Below are 19,225 nucleotides of genomic sequence, written 5' to 3'. Positions count from 1 at the left end.
GGATGTCACTAAAATAGTAACCGTAACGGGTAAGCTATGTTAATTTAGGAATCCGGATCCTTGTCGGATCCTCTTTGTGAGGATTCTAAAGATTCGTAAATCATATCCGTTTATCGTGCGTTGTGATTATCATAAATTATTTTAAATATTTTTATTTAAAATTAAATACAAATAGTACCTGATAAAAACTGACCGTACGATGTACAATGAATAGACATGATTTACGAATCTCCAAGATACTCACCAAAAGAATCCGGAGAAGATCATGTTGGTTAATTTAGTACCATGACGTCCCCTAGTATGGAAGCATTATTATGGGTTTTTTTTAAGAAAAACTAATGAAAATGAATTGAAAACTTTGAGTCTTAACAATAAGAACAAAATAAAGGGTAAAGTGAACAGTATCATGATTGACTTTCTAGTGTAAAAATGTGGTTTTTCGTTAAAGTGAAGAGTACCAAGAGCTTTTCGTTAAAATTTCCCTTATTTTTTTTGGGTGAACATTATTACGAGTAAGATGTGTGTTTACATAATCATATTCTTGTCAGGGGTGATGCAAGAGATATGCAACTTGTTTTGTTTTATTTTATTTTTATATACAACAATATTTTGTATTAAAGGAGTAAATGATTTTTTGACTAAGCTACACAATCTATCAACTTATAGTAAATATTCTAATCGGATAAATGATCTTCGTGGTGATAGAATAGTCAGAAGATTCTATGGTAAAAAGGTCGGATTTAAACTCTTGTAGTAAAGTATGTTAAGAACAAAGTCCAAAATTAAATTTTTGTTATTTCTCTGTTAGTATGTGACCCGTAAATTCTTCATAATGCCCTTATTTAGTAACAATGTCACAGAAGAATTAAGGTTTTTATGTTTGAAATTTACACGACTAAAGTCTCTAATAAATAATAAAATGGTAAATTACACTTTCTGACACAACCTGATGCCGTTAGTGTGCCTGGCACGTGGCCGCGGGTGGGGGGCGCGTTTGGCCGTGCCTTGGCCAGCTCATGGGGGCACGTGTGACGTCGAAACATTATTTTAAAAATATGGGGATGTTTGTGAGGTTGAGTTGATCATGTTGGTGTATTCACACACCCCATTTGAGCATTGTACGAGAAGTTATTACCTAGTTTTGGTTATGTGCTTTAAATTAATGTTTTTATAGTTGTTTCGCATATAAGTGAGTAGTGCGCGAGAGCATTCCCAAGATGGGTGACCCATCGGGAAGTTCTCGTGTGTGTTCCCAGAAACAAAACCGTGAGGGCCTGGTCGGGGCCCAAAGCGAACAATATCGTGTTACGGTGGTGGAGCGGGCCCAGGAAGTGGTCCCCCCCAGGCCGACGACCGAAATCAGGGCGTTCTGGCAGCGACACCCTGATTTCGGTCGGGGTGTGTCACTTTCACACCTCAGGTTTGGGGTCTATTTCAATTCCTTACAACATCTTCAAAACATTTCACTTTCATACCTTAAGTACTATTTTATTTCAAAATAATATCTCCGTTACATTTTTCATTCATTGATCCGTTAAGTGCTGACGTGACTGCCAAATGTATTACACGTGGCAAAAAAAATATTAATTTTTTTTTTTAAAACCTTAATCTTCAAAAAATAAAATAAAATTCAAAAGCTGCAACCCACCCCCGCCCATTATTCCTTCCCCCCAAAACCAAAACCCATTAATGTGACAACCCGTTCCAAGTTTTACGTTTTTATTTTATTTTAAAAGCGTGAATTTACGAAATTGCCCTAGAGGTAAGGTCTTTGACTTCCGTTGACCATCGACTTGAGAGATGTGGGACTTATTCCTTTAGCATATCCTCGTAGTACTCATTGGTACGAACGTATTGGCGAAATCTGTTTGCGAGACCGGATTATAACGGTATAGTTACGGACGTTCGAAATTGGTTATTCAAGGTTTAGTGTTAATTAAATTAAATTCCCAATCAGAAATTTTGTTATTTAAGGTGAAGCCCAATCAGAAATGGAGGAAAAAAAAAAGAAAAAAAAGAAAAGGAAGTGTTCCCGTCCACCCACACCCACCGCGGGTCCATTTTCCAAGGCCGATTCCGGCCAACTCCTGTGGATTTTTTCGATGCCACCACCACCATCTTGAAGCTCTCATTCCCCTCTACAAAACCCACCCAAGAACCACCTTGATTAACCATGGTATGTGGTGGTTTGAGGCCACGAAAGTTGACGAAAATCAATGGTACTCCGGCCACCCTTTTCGATTTTCCGGCAAATTGGCAAAGCGATGGCCGATGCCACCACTTGGGCTTTGTAGCCCATCGTCCCAGGAGCAAAACCCAACCAACCTTGACCCCGTTGGACCACCGTAGACGATGAATCGACGTCGGGAAGTTTTAGGCACCCGCCGGCTTTGTGGGAAAAATTGACCATCTTCCGTCCACTTTTGGACTTCGTGGCAGGTATGAAAGTTGCTCCACTCACTGAGATCTTCATTTCTGTGAAGTTTGAGAATTTTTGGAAATAGTTGGATTTTCCGGCGAGTCGGGGCGTCCGACCACCACCCGCGGCGGCGCGTGGCCAGTGGGCCGCCAATGCTATTTTTAGGCTATGTCAAATGTCTTGAATTCAGTTTTGTCATTTGAATGACGTAGGTTGATAGTTGGAACCTAAATTCGTTACGATACGTTACTTGATAAAAATGTGAATCGATGATCCGACCGTTGAATCGTCACCAAAAATGGATACATTATAATATGTAATATTTAAAGATCATAGAAATTTACGGATCGGGAACCCGACTTACGGATCTTCCTGAATTGGATTTGTAAGTTAGTAAAATAAATGTTCACGGCCACTTGTTTTAGGTAATTGGCGGAGATTTGACCGTTGGATCGTAATAAAATTTTAATATGTTATTCTAGAAACATATTTTGGATCGTTGGGAGTTGCGGATTGGAAATCTGATATGCGGATCTTCCGGGTCAAGTTATACAGGGTTGTAAACCCTACCATCGATCTTTGATCGACGGTTGACTTGTGGTCAATAGGTCTCAAACTATTTTAGAATGTCGTTGAGGTTGTGTTTTATGTGAATTACATATTCTACGGATAAGAGTTATGAGATGTGATTTGATAATTGGTCACAGAGACCAATCATTCAGGACGCCTCGATGCGTGCGCTAAAGAATCATAGCGTGGACTCCAGGTGAGTGCATCTTTTCCTTTTTATCGTACATATTGTTGAGAGTTCTATTGACACTTTTAAATTGATTAGGCATATTACTTTCATATATAATTATTGTGAATGCTTGAAGTACTATATGAACTACAAATGGCTTGATCCTTGTTTAGGGTACGTAGGCAGTCTAACGAGACGTTAGATGCAGCCATAAAATATTTGAGACAAAAGCCTTGCTTGGGAAATTTAGTTTTATGAATTAGTTAGTTAAATTATTGTTAATTGGGTTGTCATGGATAATTATCCCTGAAAATAAGTAGTTCGGGAGTATGGCGTTATTGATTGTACACTTCACACCGTATTGTTTATAATTGAGAATGTTACGACATGATTGAGTATTAGATTGCATCATGGTATATCAATATGTATATTACTTGCATATAATTATTGGGAATGCTTTCAAGTGCAAAGGTGAACTCAGGACACCCAGGTAAGTTCAGGTGAGTTTATGGTACTACTTGAATCGATTGCGTTATAGCATGACTACAGTTATGTGTTAGGCAACTTCGATACTGTCATATTGGTTGCCATGAGTTCCACATGTTATATTGAGATGCATTGAGAGCTCATAAACCTGCACCTCGGTGTTAGTGCTCCCGCCCGTGGCCAGGGCACAGTCCTTCACGTGATGTTCACCTCCCGCACCTTACGCTCACCTTGGATTCAAGGTAGGTGCACAGTCCTGTCGTACAGACCACTTTAGGTGGTTCCGACTCGTAGGTGACCCGCGATTATTCGCCCAGTCTTCATGTGATCGTAGCACTTGAGTGTATTTATTTACACCCAGTCCTGTCGTACAAACCACTTTAGGTGGTTCCGACTCGTGTGCAGGTATACTTATTGAGCTATTGGCTAGCCAGGATTGATGAGATATGGATAAGTCGTACAAGTCACTATAGGTGACTCCGACTTATATGCTAGCAATGATTGATGAGATATGGATAAGTCGTACATGTCACTATAGGTGACTCCAACTTATATGCTAGCAATGATTGATGAGATATGGATAAGTCGTACAGGTCACTATGGGTGACTCCGACTTATATGTTAGCCATGATTGATGAGATATGGATAAGTCGTACATGTCACTATAGGTGACTTATATGCTAGCCATAATTGATGAGATATGGATAAGTCGTACAGGTCACTATAGGTGACTCCGACTTATATGCTAGCCAGGATTGATGAGATATGGATAAGTCGTACAGGTCACTATAGGTGACTCCGACTTATATGCTAGCCATGATTGATGAGATATGGATAAGTTGTACATGTCATTTTAGATGACTCTGACTGATATATCACTTTGTATTGATTTAGTTCATTTGGCTTACTTATTAATGTATGGTGGAGTTGATGGCAAACCGTGGTTTTGGTCATTTCTGAGTATGGTTGGATATATGTATATATGTTGTACTGTCTTATGGAAAACGATACGGGTTTTACATTTAGGGGCATTACTTTTAGAGAGGTAATAACTTTGGGAAGCTTGGTTTTATTGCTTACTCACACCTTCTGTTTGGTGCCCTCCAGGTTTTAGCTACTGAGTTTGTATCGACAAGAATCTGTGGCGAATCTTAGTATTGATGGATATTTCTGAGGGTATTATTCTTACCCACACTACTGTACCTTACCTATGCTCTGACATTGCGTGTGAAATGAGTTCGATCCCACTCGTAGCGCACTCTGGTACTTAGACACTTTTAGATTTAAATTTATTCACTTTTTATACACTATCACATTTTATGGCTTTGTCACCTTCCAGGTGTCGGCCAACACAGCTCGATTCAGGGTCCAAGTAGACTTTCTGGGTCGAGGTGTGTCAATTAATCCCCCCTCCCCCCGGGGCAACGCCGAAACCTATCCCTTTCATCATCATCCCCATTTGTTGTCCTTCCCTGCAACCTAAATCCAAAACCACTCCCACCCATCCTCCACATCCTCCTCCGCACCTATCCTCTGTGCACCCATCTTCCCATCCCCAGCAACCTGAGCCCAATCCGCAACCCAGGAAAAGGAAAAAAAAACAAAAAAAAACCACCCCCTTCTTCTCCCCCCCCGTCTTCCCCAAACCCATTGTGCACCCATCCTCCACGTCCTCCTCCGCACCCACTACCTGCAACCCAGAAAAGAAAAGAAAAAAAAAAAAACCCATATCCTTTCCCTGCAACCCAGATCCTCCCAATAGGTGTGGATTTAAGGAGCGTGATGTGTAGAAGAGGGTGGGTTTCTGGGTGAGGTGGGTCATGGAGGAAGGTGGGTTTGAGTGGGTCGTTTGTGAGCCGGGGGGGGGGGGGGTCGCGGAAGGAATAATGGGCGAGGTTGGTGATGGGGGATTAATGGGTTTTGGTTTTGGGGGGAAGGAATAATGGGCGGGGGGTGGGTTGTGGCTTTTGAAATTTTTTTTTTTTTTTTTTAAAATTTTAATATATTTTTTGCCATGTGTAATACATTTGGCAGCCACATCAGCACTTAACGGATCAATTGATGGAAAATGTAACAAATGTATTATTTTGAAATAAAATAGTACTTAAGGTATGAAAGTGAAATGTTTTGAAGATGTTGTAAGGAATTGAAATAGACCCCAAACCTGAGGTATGAAAGTGTAATTTACCCATAATAAAAACATAGAGGGAGGGTGGGGTTGCCAAGCCAGACTGTGCGAGGTAGTAGGGCAGGCGAAAGATGGTAGCTCCTTGCTCGCTGGGATATTTTCTTTAAAAAGGAAAAATAAAATATGAAAACTAAGTAGTGGTATGGTAGAAAATGTGGGCAACGTTCAAGTTGATTCTAAGTTACGGTGTGCTGCTTCTCAATTGGCCGTGGCAGCAGAGGAAGTTTGGTTGAGTGTTCAGCTATGGCTAATGGGCTAACCGGCTCCACCACAAAGGTTAACTCAAATTTTTTTTTACATGGAGGTATATTCATACTACCCTATCATCACGATGACTATTTATCCAATTAGGCCTATAGTAAAATCCATGGAACTCATCATTCACTAAATTCAAGCCTAAAAACGTTTACTTGCAAGTGAAAACCATAGTACTAGTGACATGAAAGTGTGACCATGTTGTTGCAGAATAGAATCTCACATCGAGCATATGACAAAACAATATCCAACTATACATGTGAGTTTTCTATTCTAATATCATTGAGGCATTTTATAATAAAACTCAACATCTAATTATAAGGCGATCTCCAACCTAAGGGTCTAGAGGGCCGAAAATAGCCTGAAAACAATCTCCAACCAAGGGTTAAGCCAGAGGGCTCGTGGGCCCCACATAATCTGCAAGGGCTAAAGGGCTGGCTGCATGGGCTAAAGGGCTCGTTGCATGCAGCCAGCCAACCAACCCGGGGCTAGGCCAAAATTCCAGCAATCCTGTCGGATATAACTGATAGGAATGATTAAAAAAAAATTTGAATCCAACGGCTAGCTGACGTCAGCTAGCCATTAATTTTTATTTTTATTTTTTTTTACAATTTTATTTACAAAAATTTTTCTATAACTTATATTTTTAAATTCTGTTTTTTTTCTTTCTATAACTTCCTATAACTTCTATTTTACAAAATTTGTTTCATATATATTTTTTTAAATTCTATTTTTTCCCTATAACTTCTATTTTACAAAATTTGTTTCATATTTTTTTTTCAAATTCTATTTTTTTCCTATAACTTCTATCTTACACAATTTGTTTCATATATTTTTTTTAAATTCTATTCCTATAACTTCCTAAGCCATTATACAACATTAAATTAACTTAAGTAACATGAAACAACATTAAATAACATTAACCAACATAAAAATTATACAGCATAAAAAAAACATTTAACAACATGAAACTTAAACAACATTTTTAAAAACATTTAACAACATAAAACTTAAACACCTACTCTATGCTTCTTTTGGCCCAAAGAAGTGCAACAAGATCCTGTTATTGGTACTTATTTGTGGCACAAGAATGTATCATTCTATAGCGCCTCATGTACTCATTTATAGAGATACTACCAGTTCATGGATTGAAAGGCAAATTAGGCCCATCATATATTTTTGCACGAACCCTTCTTGACCTATTTGGATCTTCTTGGTTATCATCGAACTCTCCATCAATATACCCATCTCGCTCATCCTCCACTATCATATTGTGTAATATGATGCAAGACATCATGATGGAGTCTAAATTTTCTCGACTCCACCCTCTTGCTGATTCGCTGATGATCTTCCATTGTGCTTGTAGAGTACCGAAAGTTCTCTCAACATCTTTCTGGTATGCCTCTTGTAGTTTTTAAATAATAAATTATGTTTGGCCCTCAGTTGGAGATGATTTTTTGTGATAGGGCTAAAACGAGCTCTATGACCCTTTGGCCCTCGGTTGGAGATGAAGGCAAATATGACCATGTACTGTTCATTAAAATATTATTATCTTGGAGGGCCAAAGGCCTAAAACGAGTCCTCTTACCAACCCTCGGTTGGAGATAACCTAAGAAGTACTTACTTATTAGGTGGTGCATCATGTTAGGCTTATAAGGTTTAAGTACGTTTCTGTTCAAGCTAAGGGTCTAGTCTAGTTGGGTTTACAAACCTTAAAAAAATTTAAACAAGGGTTAATTACCCAAATGTAGTATTCAATCTGCGACTCCATGCGGTAGCTTCTACATTATAGTGTTCCTCTTAGCGTATTTTCCGATGTTGAGACTCTAGGCTACCACGAACTTTTTCATTCAACGAGATAGTGCTTTTTCAACTCTCGCAAAATGGAATATATTCCAAACATATATGCCATGGTTCCTTATGTTGACATGATACAAATATCTAAATTTGATATTTTTAGATACTTTTTCAGACCTATTGCCTCCAAATAGAACATTACTAAGAAATGCACTACAAAACATTAGATCGAGATCAAGGGACTTAAGAAATACACAAAAAAACAGTAGGTCGGGATCGAGGGACTTGAAGTGTGCGTTAGGATGATGAACTTTGGCTAAATGTGTTGGTAATGCACGGTAAAAGTGAGAGGGAGAGACTTGTAGTCCATCAGTAGTGTCATTTTAATGCATTTTTAACTATCAAGGTATTTTTGCCCAGTCCAGGGTAGTTGACTGTACCAAACACTAGACAAGAAGAGTCCCATCTTGTCCACTTCAATCCTCGCCTATTCCAAATACAAAGTCCAAACCGATCCCGGCCACCAAACGAGGCCCAAAGTATTCTCCGTCTCTCATTTCAAACATGCTAATATGAAATCTGAACACAACGAGGAAACGAACTGCACTTTTCATTCAAGCACTTATTCCACCATTCATTTCCACCTTCTTATGACCATTTTGCATGTGCACATTTTAACACGCTATTATTCTATGACACAAAATAAATAAAGAAAACCCGAAAAACACACGCCACCATATAGTTTTAGTCCATTTGAAAGGAAAAACGACTCACTTGACAGAGTATGACTCTGGAAACCAGATGCGTCAAACACCTTGTGAAACGGAAAACCCAGATTTCGGCTACGCTGTGCTGCTGCTTGTACTTCTAATTCCACCGAAACCTGCTACAAGTCGGTCGAACGCTCAACTTAACTCATCCTCTGCCTATACTGTTATGGGCCAGACTTAATCAAACCCTGTATGCTGTAAGTAATGGTGAGTTCCTCCATTCAGAGAGTTGGGGGTAAGTTAAACATAGCTACAAATTTCTTAAGGTCCCCAGGTTGTATGTTTTGGGACATGACCGCAGCACCCACAGCGAGGGCAACAGAAACAAGTACCATGCTCTTCATGCATACATGGCCTTGCGACAATCGTCCCAAAATCTGTTTGCAGTATTTGTCTGCATCCTTCAACAGTGAATGGCGGGCAGCATCAGCTCCCCCCGCTGCCAATGCTTTATCATTCTACATCCAAAACAGAAAACAAGTTCATAAGAACAGGTTCAGGATAACACTACTTAATATAAGGCAAATGGAATCATAAGACTGGGTTCATCACTTCAAATTATTGTTTTCCACGCACCTCATGAACTTTATAAAGAAAGAAGTATAAAAAAATTATACTCTCATAGTGGTCTTGGCAGACTTGTCATTTAGATAGCTGAATATAATTACCTTCTCCCTGAAACTCTTTAAAGTTTCCCTCAAGGGGTCAAGAGAAGCATGTTTAACAGATTGCTCCTTCCACTCGTCAGATAGCTTTTTCAGGAGAACAACACTTGCGTCGAGATTGTCCAGATAAAGTATGTCCTGTTCCAGTATTCATACAGCAAATTGATGATTTATAAATCTTCGTACAATGCCTTCAAGAAAAATATGAAGTAAGAGAACAATGATCACAATTCATACCCATTGCCTGTAACATTCAGGGTTTTGCGTCAAACACCAAATAAATAAGCCGCTTGCTTCCTTAGACAGATCAGGTATGCCTGCAAAGTGCTCTATGCATCAAGCTCCGAAAGAGAAAATGCCAAATTCATACTCTTTTCACTTGGAAAGACAATTTCAAAGGGGAAATACTTGTAAACAGAAATAAGTTTTTTTGTTCTTTGCTTACCCTCATTAACAGCTTTAACTGAATTCTTTAATATCTGCTGTGTGACTTGCTTCATTGTTTTGCTTCTGGGGGAACCAGCAAGGGCGATCTCCTTCAAAGTTGGATAAACAGCTTCAAACCTCTCAGTTGCCTTAGCAAAACCAAAATGTTCCACATATTATTTCTTTGGCTGAGGGGGGTAAGACGGGTTGGGGGTCCTGCTTGATTAGCATGTTTAAAAGGAAAATTTTGCAATCATGCAAAGGCTTCTTAAAGAGGCCCACCTTAACTCGGGCAGAAGGTGTCGGAAAAGAGACTCTCATCAAGAGATCAAGGGCTGATGGTGGCACTATGTGCTCCCCCTTTCTGACAGCACCATTTAATAGAATAGGACGGGCTTTCGGAGAAGACAAAATTCTGACATCATACGAAAAAGGAACAGAATTAGTCATGGTAGATGGGTCTATGTAACAGGGAAGCCAGACATGCGGACATGTGCAAGATGAAGAAGGTCGAACTCATGATAATCTAAATGGCGTCATACCTTTCCACAGACTGCAAAATTAAGTCTCTACACAGTGGATTACTACTTGACTTGCTACTCAATATAGGCAAGAGAAATTGTACCCATGAGTACAACCCAACAACCAGATCTCCTTGAGAAGCCTGCATAATAAATGTTTTCCCTAGTAAAAAATCCATATTTTAGAAAAGAATGAACCATGGTCTTAAGAAGTTTAAATACAATGCCTCACCTGTGCAACCAACCAAACTGTGATTGGAAGCTTATCTTGGCCTTCATATTTCGGACTTCCCCTCATCACAGGAACTAAACTAATCAGTACTTCAGGTCTTCGTCGCAATACCATTGCTAAAACCACAAATATGGCAACCTGCAGCTCCAAGGTTACATCAAATAACTCACTTGGTTTAAGTACATAATCTAAACTGTTATGGTAAAGAGAATGCTGACCAATTTAATGGAAGGAAAAAAACAAAAGGCAAGGATGTGGAAAGGCTTGTTACTTTAGAAGTTATTTAACTGTTTCGTACATAACTCAGTAATCAATAGTTTTGGACTGGAACCCCCAAATTCCGATGCTATTTTAAAACACTGTTGTCTTACTATTGCTGTTTAAAGCTTAGGGTAGCCAAATCCAATATCACATAAAACAATTTCAACACTGAAAGATGAGCCAGCCTTCAAACATTTTAGAGCAAAGAAAGAATCACATCAAATGCATAACTGTTAAAGACGCAAAATTCTTTCCCAAAAGGCAAAGCATAAGCTATCTCCAAGGGTAATGAACTGCCAAATGATTAAAAAAATCAACATCTCAAGCATCTCCCGGATGGTATACTAGGAAAACATGCTGCCAATCTTGGCATCAGATCACGTATGCAACAAAGTTGAATGAGCCATGGAACTGCTATTATATGATATCTAAAGGTTCATTAATAATAGCATACAGAAGCATCCTCTATAATGCAGCCACTGAAGAAGGAACATATTTGAAAAGGAAGGAAAAAAAATGAAGAAAGCAAAGATAAACAATAATTACGGATAGTAGTAGCGAATGCAAATAAAATCATTTTAAGAAACAAGGGGTTATAAAGAGCGAAAACACCACACCATACAATTACATAAAATTCTACAAGATATTTACTTGACATAATATTCCGGTGCAGTTTTACAAATGTAGATGCAGTATATCTCTCAAATATACGGATTGAAAAATTTAGAGTAAATCTGGTCCTATAGTTCTCAAGGCAAAAGCATGGCCAAAACACTGTTTTTGCTCATATTATTACTCCAATTTCGGAAGAAGATGCAGCATTAGTAGTTAGATAATCTACCTTCTACAATTTGTCACAGATAATGGAATGCACAAAAGAGTTCAGCACTACGTGACACTTTAAATGGGGAATCTGATACATGCAACAACTGAAATTTACCTGAGACTTTGAAGGTGCTTGCTGAACCGCTTTTTTGGATCCCTTGGCTACTCCTTGATGAGTTGCAAGGTCAGCAAGAATGCTGTCCAACGACCATAGCACAAACGATCCAAGCGCTTCAGTAGAGCGCTGGCCGATCCATTCAACTGATATCTTGTAAACATCATCAGATACATGTGAAAGGGGGATCTGCTTTGACAATTAACATAATCATATGATATTAGGAGACCCGTTGAAACATATATATAGATTTCACAACTTGAAAACACAAATAAAGGGGTTTAAAATCAGCATAGTATGATTCGAAACAATCACATTCTATCGAAAACCCGCATGCATGTACAATTAAATACACCGGATAAGCAGATAAACACGATGAAATGATCCAAAGCTCTTTTCTTTTCCCACAATTCCTAAAGAGTTTGATGCTTTTTTTTCTTCTTTTCATTTTGTTTGATAAAAAGATTCAAAGCTGAATGCAGAAATACGTGTAAGAAAAAACTCACATCAACCAGCTTTGCCACAGAGGATTCCTTGAACGTCTTCAACCACGGAAATTGAGCCGGACTGACCGCCGCAAATGCTCGACCGAAATAATCCGCCAAGCGCATAAGCTGTATGTCCTGCTGCGTCTCATTATACGAAGCCTATCCAACCCAACACCCATAACCAAACATCAGAAAAAAGAATTGAATCCCAAATTTACAGAATTTGACAACAAACAGAAGCGATTAGCATCTCTCACAGTTATATCAGCCAGAAAGGCGCCGAGATCACCGGCGTCCATCTTCGACGCCGCCTCCGCCACCGTCACCTTCGGCTTCTTCGGCTTCTTCTGCTTCACCTTCTTCACCTCGCCGTTTTCGACGGCCGCCCCGGCCACCTCACCATCGCTATCACCCTCATCGTCGTCATCGGAAGTCCGCTTCGATGCGCTGGGTGTGGCATCTCCGGAAACGGCTGCGGCCTGGGCCTCGAGAACTCTCCGACGGCGCTCCTCGGAATGCAGCTCGATCGGCCGGAACACGTCGGAGGCGGAGGATACAACACCGTTGTGAAGATCGGCGTTGGAGTCCGCCAGAAGCGCCTTGGAGGAGGATTTCCGGGTTCGCTTCGAATACGAAACCGTCTGCCACGCATAAGCGTCACCGTTTTGGGTGAGCTTCCTGCCATATTTCTGTGCCTCCTCCTCCTCTTGCTCTCTGAGAATTGCTTCGATCAGTGCCGATGAACTTTCGTCCATGCTAGCTTCTCTTTCTCCGTCTCTCTCTCTCTCTCTCTAGATTTCTGGTTCTTCTTGACTGAGAGAGAGTTAAGAAGTAACGTCGACATGAGAAGGGGGGCCTCTGAAGGAGAGAGACGAGAAAGGGACTCTGCGTCAAAGGACACGTGGGTTACTCAGATTGATTGTGATGACGGATTTGTCCTTATTTCACTCGCCATTTAACGTGAATGCCATTTATGCGTTTCGTCGGTAGACCTGATATTAAGGACCAAATTACGGATTTGTCCTCATTTTTGTTTCTTCACGTTTTCAGTTTTTTTTATCCAAAACTATGAAGACAAGCTGTTTTTTAGTGTTTACCAAACTCCTTTTTTAGCTCAATTTTTTTTATACCTACTTTTTATAAAAACACTTTAGTACCAAACCAGTACTAAGAAAGATAAAACAAAACCTTGAATCTGGTAACACAAAAAAAAATGTCCACATTTTATCAACATTAAATTTAGTTAATATCTTGGTAAATTAGAAACTAAGAATTATGTGTGCGAACGCTTGTCTTATTTAAAGTAAATAATCGCAACGGATTTTAAGATCTTTTTTCCTTATATTTTATGCGTAGACGTTATTGTTTTACAAGTGTTATCCATATACTAATAATTTGGTACAACAATAAACTCTGCACTTAATAATAACTTAATACAATAAACTCAACATTTTTTTTGTACGATTTTCGTATAATTCATATAATAATAACTTAGAGTAAACTTGTTCAATATCTCGTCACAATACAAAGTGTGAACTGTATTGTAATAATTGAGTACAATAGAATGGACCAAATCCTCTAAGGGCTTGTTTGGTGGGTTAGATGAGATTGGACATTAGGGATAGAATTGGATTGGTATGGACTTTTAAGACATGACTTATAACTCATGTGTAAGGATAGAATTAGATAACTCGATCTATTGTGGATTTGTAAACCATAATGTCCAGTTATGTCTATCTCATATTTTGACATAACAAAGAACATACTGTACTCAAATCTATTTTAATTGGTCACAATCTATCTCATCCAACCCGCTAAACGGGGTCTAAAGACGTTAAGCACAATGCATAATTTGAATGATGGTCATTGTTTGACTTTACTAGGCACTAGCCATAATGTGTAATTAGAAGGTTGGGCACTCATAAATAAACTCAACCAATACCTAGTACCTGCTACAATGAATGCGATAATATGTGATGCATTTTTCAAACCAGCAAGTGGAAAAACAATGTGCAATTTTCAAAAGAGCAATAAACTAACTTGTAATTGCCACCCACCCACAAAGCATTAAGTGCCAAATTATGAATGGAACTACAATGCTAGTGATCTACCAACTTCACCCTTTCGATCCATGGCAACTTCGTAATTAAAGGCAATCATTGGGGGCAGAGCAAGATCCCGTGTGAAAATAAGGAGGATATCGTTTTCTAATGTGGGATTGTGGGACCCACGCCTCAAAGCCAGGAAGAAGCAACTTTTTTTGACATTTGCAGTTACGCTAATCCCCAATCGCTCTCCCAAATCCCCAACAGCATCCGCCGTATCTTTTCCCCCTCACTGAAAAAATGACACACATTTGATCGTTACATTGACATTGCATGTTAGTAACATAATGATGTACGTGAATTTTTGCCTAAGCACCTTGTTATCGGCGGTGTTTGAAATTTATTTGATACAATTAATATTTTTGTGGAAAATATCAAAAAATTAAAAAAAGATATGGAAAATGATCGGGAAAATTATTAAATTTTGATTAAAATCGATAAATTTCGTCGATATTTCAGACATATCGGTTAACCATTAACAAACTGCCATATGATATTCCTTAAAGCTTCATTTTACACTTATATGTTTTTGAACAAATTTCTATTATTTGTATCAAAGACAACTAATATCGATAACAATATATCTATCAATATTTTTATGAATTTGCATATCGATATTTCCATCAAAACAATACTTTAGAGTTTAAACATTGGGTATCGATGATCCTAAATCAAACGGCTGAGAAGTGGTGGGTTCAAAACGTTAAAATCTCAACTTGATGCATGTTATGCTAAAGAAAGCAACGGTGTGGGTGCGTGGGGATCGGAGTGGGAAAAGCAAATGCTATGAAAAGTTTGTCTTGTGGTTTGGCGGTTACAACTATTACAAAGTTTGGCTTGGATTGGATTCCTTTTTCATATGCGGTATTCGTCGGGCTGCGTCTGCGAGGAGAAGAGAGTATTGTCGGGACACTTGTTCAATATGCAGTTTGAGGGGTTGTGCATGCCAATCAAGTAGCACCACTAAAGCACCATGGACCATTTTCATTTTACCTCAAGTGGGAGGAAGACTCTTATTATAGCTAGACCTATATGCAAATCTAAACTGTAGCGGTATCCTAAGCTAAATGAATGAAAGTTAAAACACGTGACAGTGTATGATTGATTTGAAATATCGTAACAATATTATTTTTCATGTTTGGTATGTTTACATCTAAGTGGAGATCGAAAAAGTTAAATTCATGACAATGCATAATTACTTAAAAGACTGTCACGTCATTTCCAATGTTAGGTAAGTTTATATCCAAGTGGAGACCAAACAAAAAAAAAAATAAAAAAAAAGAGTACCAAACCCGGGCTCAGACAATTTTGAAAGGTTGCTGATTTTTATCTAAGATGTGAGCTTTCTTTTTTTGACATTTTTTTTTTATTACAAAAGTCAACCAAGTAGAAAGAATAGAAATTCTCCCCGGCACATTTTTCTTCAAGAGTGACTTCACAAGTGAAAAACAAAAGTGCGGGTGAGCACGGCTCGTAGGAAGAACTCAAAACACCACTTCTGCATGCTCCAATGCACTGTGATGCTCTTTATTGACCTAAAGTAATTTGACAGATAAATAAAGAGATCTTCCATATCGATGGTCTCGTTACATTCACGGTGAAAAAACTGAAACACTAACATGCATGTAGCTCGATTTGAGTGAACCACGTTAAATTGCAATGTCCGGTTTTTAACCTTACATTGTTTGCAATGTCTGGTTTTCTCATCCAAACACAATGTTAGGGTTTTGAACGCAAATACAATACACCATTTGTTTTTGTTTCATTCAAATTAGTGCATGTAGTTTATTGTCAAGGGTTGCTTGCTTGTAGTAGCAAAATGTGAATTCAAGACTTACACCCACCTGGTGCTGAAGCAATGCATTGTATTATTTGGTGCATTTGGGGGATTTCCATTTTTTACATTATGGAAGATGGGATGTAATTCTAATCTGTCAATGCTCCATAACACATATATTTTGAAACTACGACGTGATAAAATCACAAACAGAATTCAATCACAGAACACCGGAATCTCGAGTAATTTTATTTTTATTTTTTTAAACAGACAATATTATCTATACCAAGGGGAGGGGGGGGGAGAGGGGATGAGCTTAGTCGCATAATGAGCTAGCAATAATGTGATTCAAACTCACATTTGACAATAATCAAATTTGAAACCTCTCAGTTACAAGTGAAAAGGAATACAACTAAACCGTAGTACTAAGTGACAAATCGGGAAGTTACTTAGAAACAATACACGTACACATACGGAGATGGGAATCATAGGACGGAAGAAAGTAGCCATGCCTCATAATGTGACTCCACACCTATGTTACTGTGGTGTGCCAGCAATCAAAATAATGATGGGAGATAAGTCAGACAAATCCAAATGCCTCAAAAAACTGAGTTCATAAAAAAATGGATTTCTCTTTCACGCATCTAATTCAATCACGACTCTTGCCAAAAACCCCATTTCCAACCTGAAGGGGATTAAAATGTTACCCACCCAAGAGTGAGAGATTTACAAGGAAACAGTTTACCAGTAGGACAGAAGCTCCCCATTGACTCAAATAACATGAAAGCTATTTGCCAAAGGGTTTCAAGAAAAACAAGCTCCGAGACCCAGCGCAAAACAGAGCAATGCCTCACGAAGAAAACCCAGGTGGGGGAAGAGGAGGGTTCGGAAGGAAAACCCTAAAGAGACCTTTTTTGCTGTTGTGCAGCTATGACTCAAAACGCTTCCATGGGTATAAAGGGAAGGCAACCTTAAGGGCCGCCCTTAAGAACAAACAAAAAAAAATGCACAATGTAAAAGTTTTCAGAATTTGAATGCAAGTAAAACCTAAGGCTATGTTTGGGTGAGGGATTAGTAAGTCCCAAGCAATTGAGTAGACTACAAAATGTTAGACGAAGGGGATTAGAAAACCCCTCCATGAGCATTGCAAAGGCATGTAGGAGGGATTTGCAAATCACTACTTGGAAGGTGTCATTCGCAAATCCCCCTCACTTGCCTTTGTAATGGTCACGGAAGGCATTCCAAATAACCTCACCTTGTGGTTGCACGATTTACATACTGAGAAGGATAAGTTTACTTGTTAAACGGCATAAATCTAACCTTTTAGCCTATCTGATGGGTGTTCTACTGGTTAACCACCTACTAGAATCCTGCTCCATAGATGGAGAGTGTGTGGGTTCAATTGTACTTGTGTCTAAGGTACATCATGTAAGTTCCCAACTACTTAATTCAATATATCAGAAGATTGAATGCGAACAAATAATTCTGGCCGAAGTTCCACCGTTGAGAATTTGGGATAATGCAAATATCAAATCCTATCGATGTGGAGAACTCTCAGTGTAGGACATACCATTGACAAGTACTCTGATATAAAACATTGGCATCACATACACAAAGGCCACCTATTCTAATGAAGGCCGAATTCTATGTCTAACATGTACGGAACCTTGACTACGGATTTAAGAACCATGCATCAGGTAGCAAATGAAGATATCTGAAGTAATCACCTCCTGTTTATCAAATGTGGTAAAGGGGCGACCCCAGGTCAACAAGGCTCCCAGGGGTTTGAGCCCCTGACCCTTCGGTCACAAAGGAGCAACCTTTCCATTGCACCAAGACTTGCCCTCATGATATCTAATGTAATCACGTAAACAAATCAATTAGATGCAATTAACAAAACGAGTAAAAACAGATGAATTAAATGTGCTTATTCAAACCTAAACCTTCTGTTCTCTATGATGATAAGAACGAAATTTACAAGCAGTTGAAAGAATAAAGAGAACAATCTATAGCAATTCCACTATCATATGTCAGTTCCCTATACAAAATACATATGTAATTGTAGAAAAACTCATACTCACAAATACTCATTGCCACCGATTCGAGTCTTCGAGAACCAACCTCAATCTCTGAGCCAACACATCCAATTCAGCAAGCCGTTGGAGCTGCCACTGCCTCTCGAAGTCCATTGCAGTCTTCCCCTCATTCGAAGAACCCGAACCCGAACCCGAAGCCAAACGAACCGGGTCAGAACAGAGCACACCCTGTTGAACAAGAAGCATCCGAACCTCATTGAGAGACTGATCAAACACGTCCAGAACACTCTTCGCCACCAGCGCAGCAATGGGCCGTGCCAACTCGCTCGTCGTCTTCACCTCATCGCCGCAATCATTTTCGACATCGAGATCATCAGAAACGCTCTGGTTCTTATTCTGATTCTGATTCTCATCCGCCGCCGCCAAATTATCAGACTCTCCGGCGTCGCTCTTTTCTCTGTTACCGAACGGGGAAGTGGACCAGCACTCGGGGCTCCAGAGCTTCCCGGAGAGGTCGTACAGGGCGCGATCGTGAGGAGAGAGCTGGGACTCGCAGAGGCCGCGAGCGAGGCGGGACGAGACGACTCGGAACTTTTTCCGGAGGCGGCGTAGCTTCTCGGAGAGCTGGGATTTGGTGTAGGAGTGAGAGACGGTGGCGGAGAAGCGGGCGTAGAAGAGGGGGAGGTCTTTGGGGAAGGAGAAGCCGCCATGGGAGGCGCAGTCGAGGAGGCCTTGGAGGAAGAGAAGCTCGTCGGGCTCGGTCCAGACTCGGTGGTACTTAAATGGCGGAGTTCTGGCGGTGCTGAGGGTTTGGGCATATGAATCTGGTGGGATTGGGACGAGGACGACGTCGTTGAAGTCACTGAGGAGTTGGGGAGAGAAGAGGTTAGGGTTAGGGTTAATGGGGTCGGGGTTTTTGCGTTTGATGGGGAGCTTGGTAGCGGAGGAGGGTGGAGGGTAGAGGAGTGGGCTGCTGCATTGGGATTGGGAATGGGGAAGAAGGGTAGGGGTAGGGGTAGTGGTGGAGTCCATGGCTAACCTTGGCTCAGGGAATATTTGGGTTTTGGGTGGAAGGTTCAGTCAGTGGCTGACTTGTGGCTTGCTTTTTGTTTGGTTAAAT

General features: G+C 39.8%; 2 protein-coding genes and 1 non-coding gene across 3 annotated transcripts; all 3 read right to left on the bottom strand.

Moving 5' to 3' along the window:
* Window positions 1–8,477: 8,477 nt before the first annotated feature.
* Window positions 8,478–12,942, bottom strand: LOC125469241. The gene is made up of 10 exons (XM_048566335.1): window positions 12,445–12,942; window positions 12,206–12,346; window positions 11,700–11,888; window positions 10,499–10,636; window positions 10,288–10,409; window positions 10,028–10,160; window positions 9,765–9,894; window positions 9,557–9,636; window positions 9,323–9,457; window positions 8,478–9,112 (listed from the first exon to the last, which is right to left on the bottom strand). Exons 1-10 carry the CDS (start codon window positions 12,940–12,942, stop codon window positions 8,876–8,878), a joined length of 1,803 nt encoding a protein of 600 aa, XP_048422292.1. The 3' UTR covers window positions 8,478–8,875.
* Window positions 12,943–16,639: 3,697 nt separating this feature from the next.
* On the bottom strand, window positions 16,640–16,740 carry LOC125469315. The gene has a single exon (XR_007251659.1). It is a non-coding gene; the product is annotated as a small nucleolar RNA Z266 (small nucleolar RNA).
* A 758-nt stretch (window positions 16,741–17,498) lies between these two features.
* LOC125469287 (probable transcription factor At5g28040) lies at window positions 17,499–19,152 on the bottom strand. The gene is made up of 2 exons (XM_048566449.1): window positions 18,151–19,152; window positions 17,499–17,923 (listed from the first exon to the last, which is right to left on the bottom strand). The coding sequence occupies exon 1, from the start codon at window positions 19,135–19,137 to the stop codon at window positions 18,157–18,159; it is 981 nt and encodes a 326-aa protein (XP_048422406.1). The 5' UTR covers window positions 19,138–19,152; the 3' UTR covers window positions 17,499–17,923; window positions 18,151–18,156.
* Between the last annotated feature and the right edge of the window lie 73 nt (window positions 19,153–19,225).

The sequence above is a fragment of a genome, unplaced genomic scaffold, assembly GCF_019419815.1.
Source record: "Pyrus x bretschneideri cultivar Hongxiangsu unplaced genomic scaffold, Pyrus_bretschneideri_v1 Contig41, whole genome shotgun sequence".
NCBI classification, from domain to species: Eukaryota; Viridiplantae; Streptophyta; class Magnoliopsida; order Rosales; family Rosaceae; genus Pyrus; species Pyrus x bretschneideri.
Note: the sequence above shows the minus strand (reverse complement) of the source record. Positions and strands in the feature narration are given on the sequence as shown.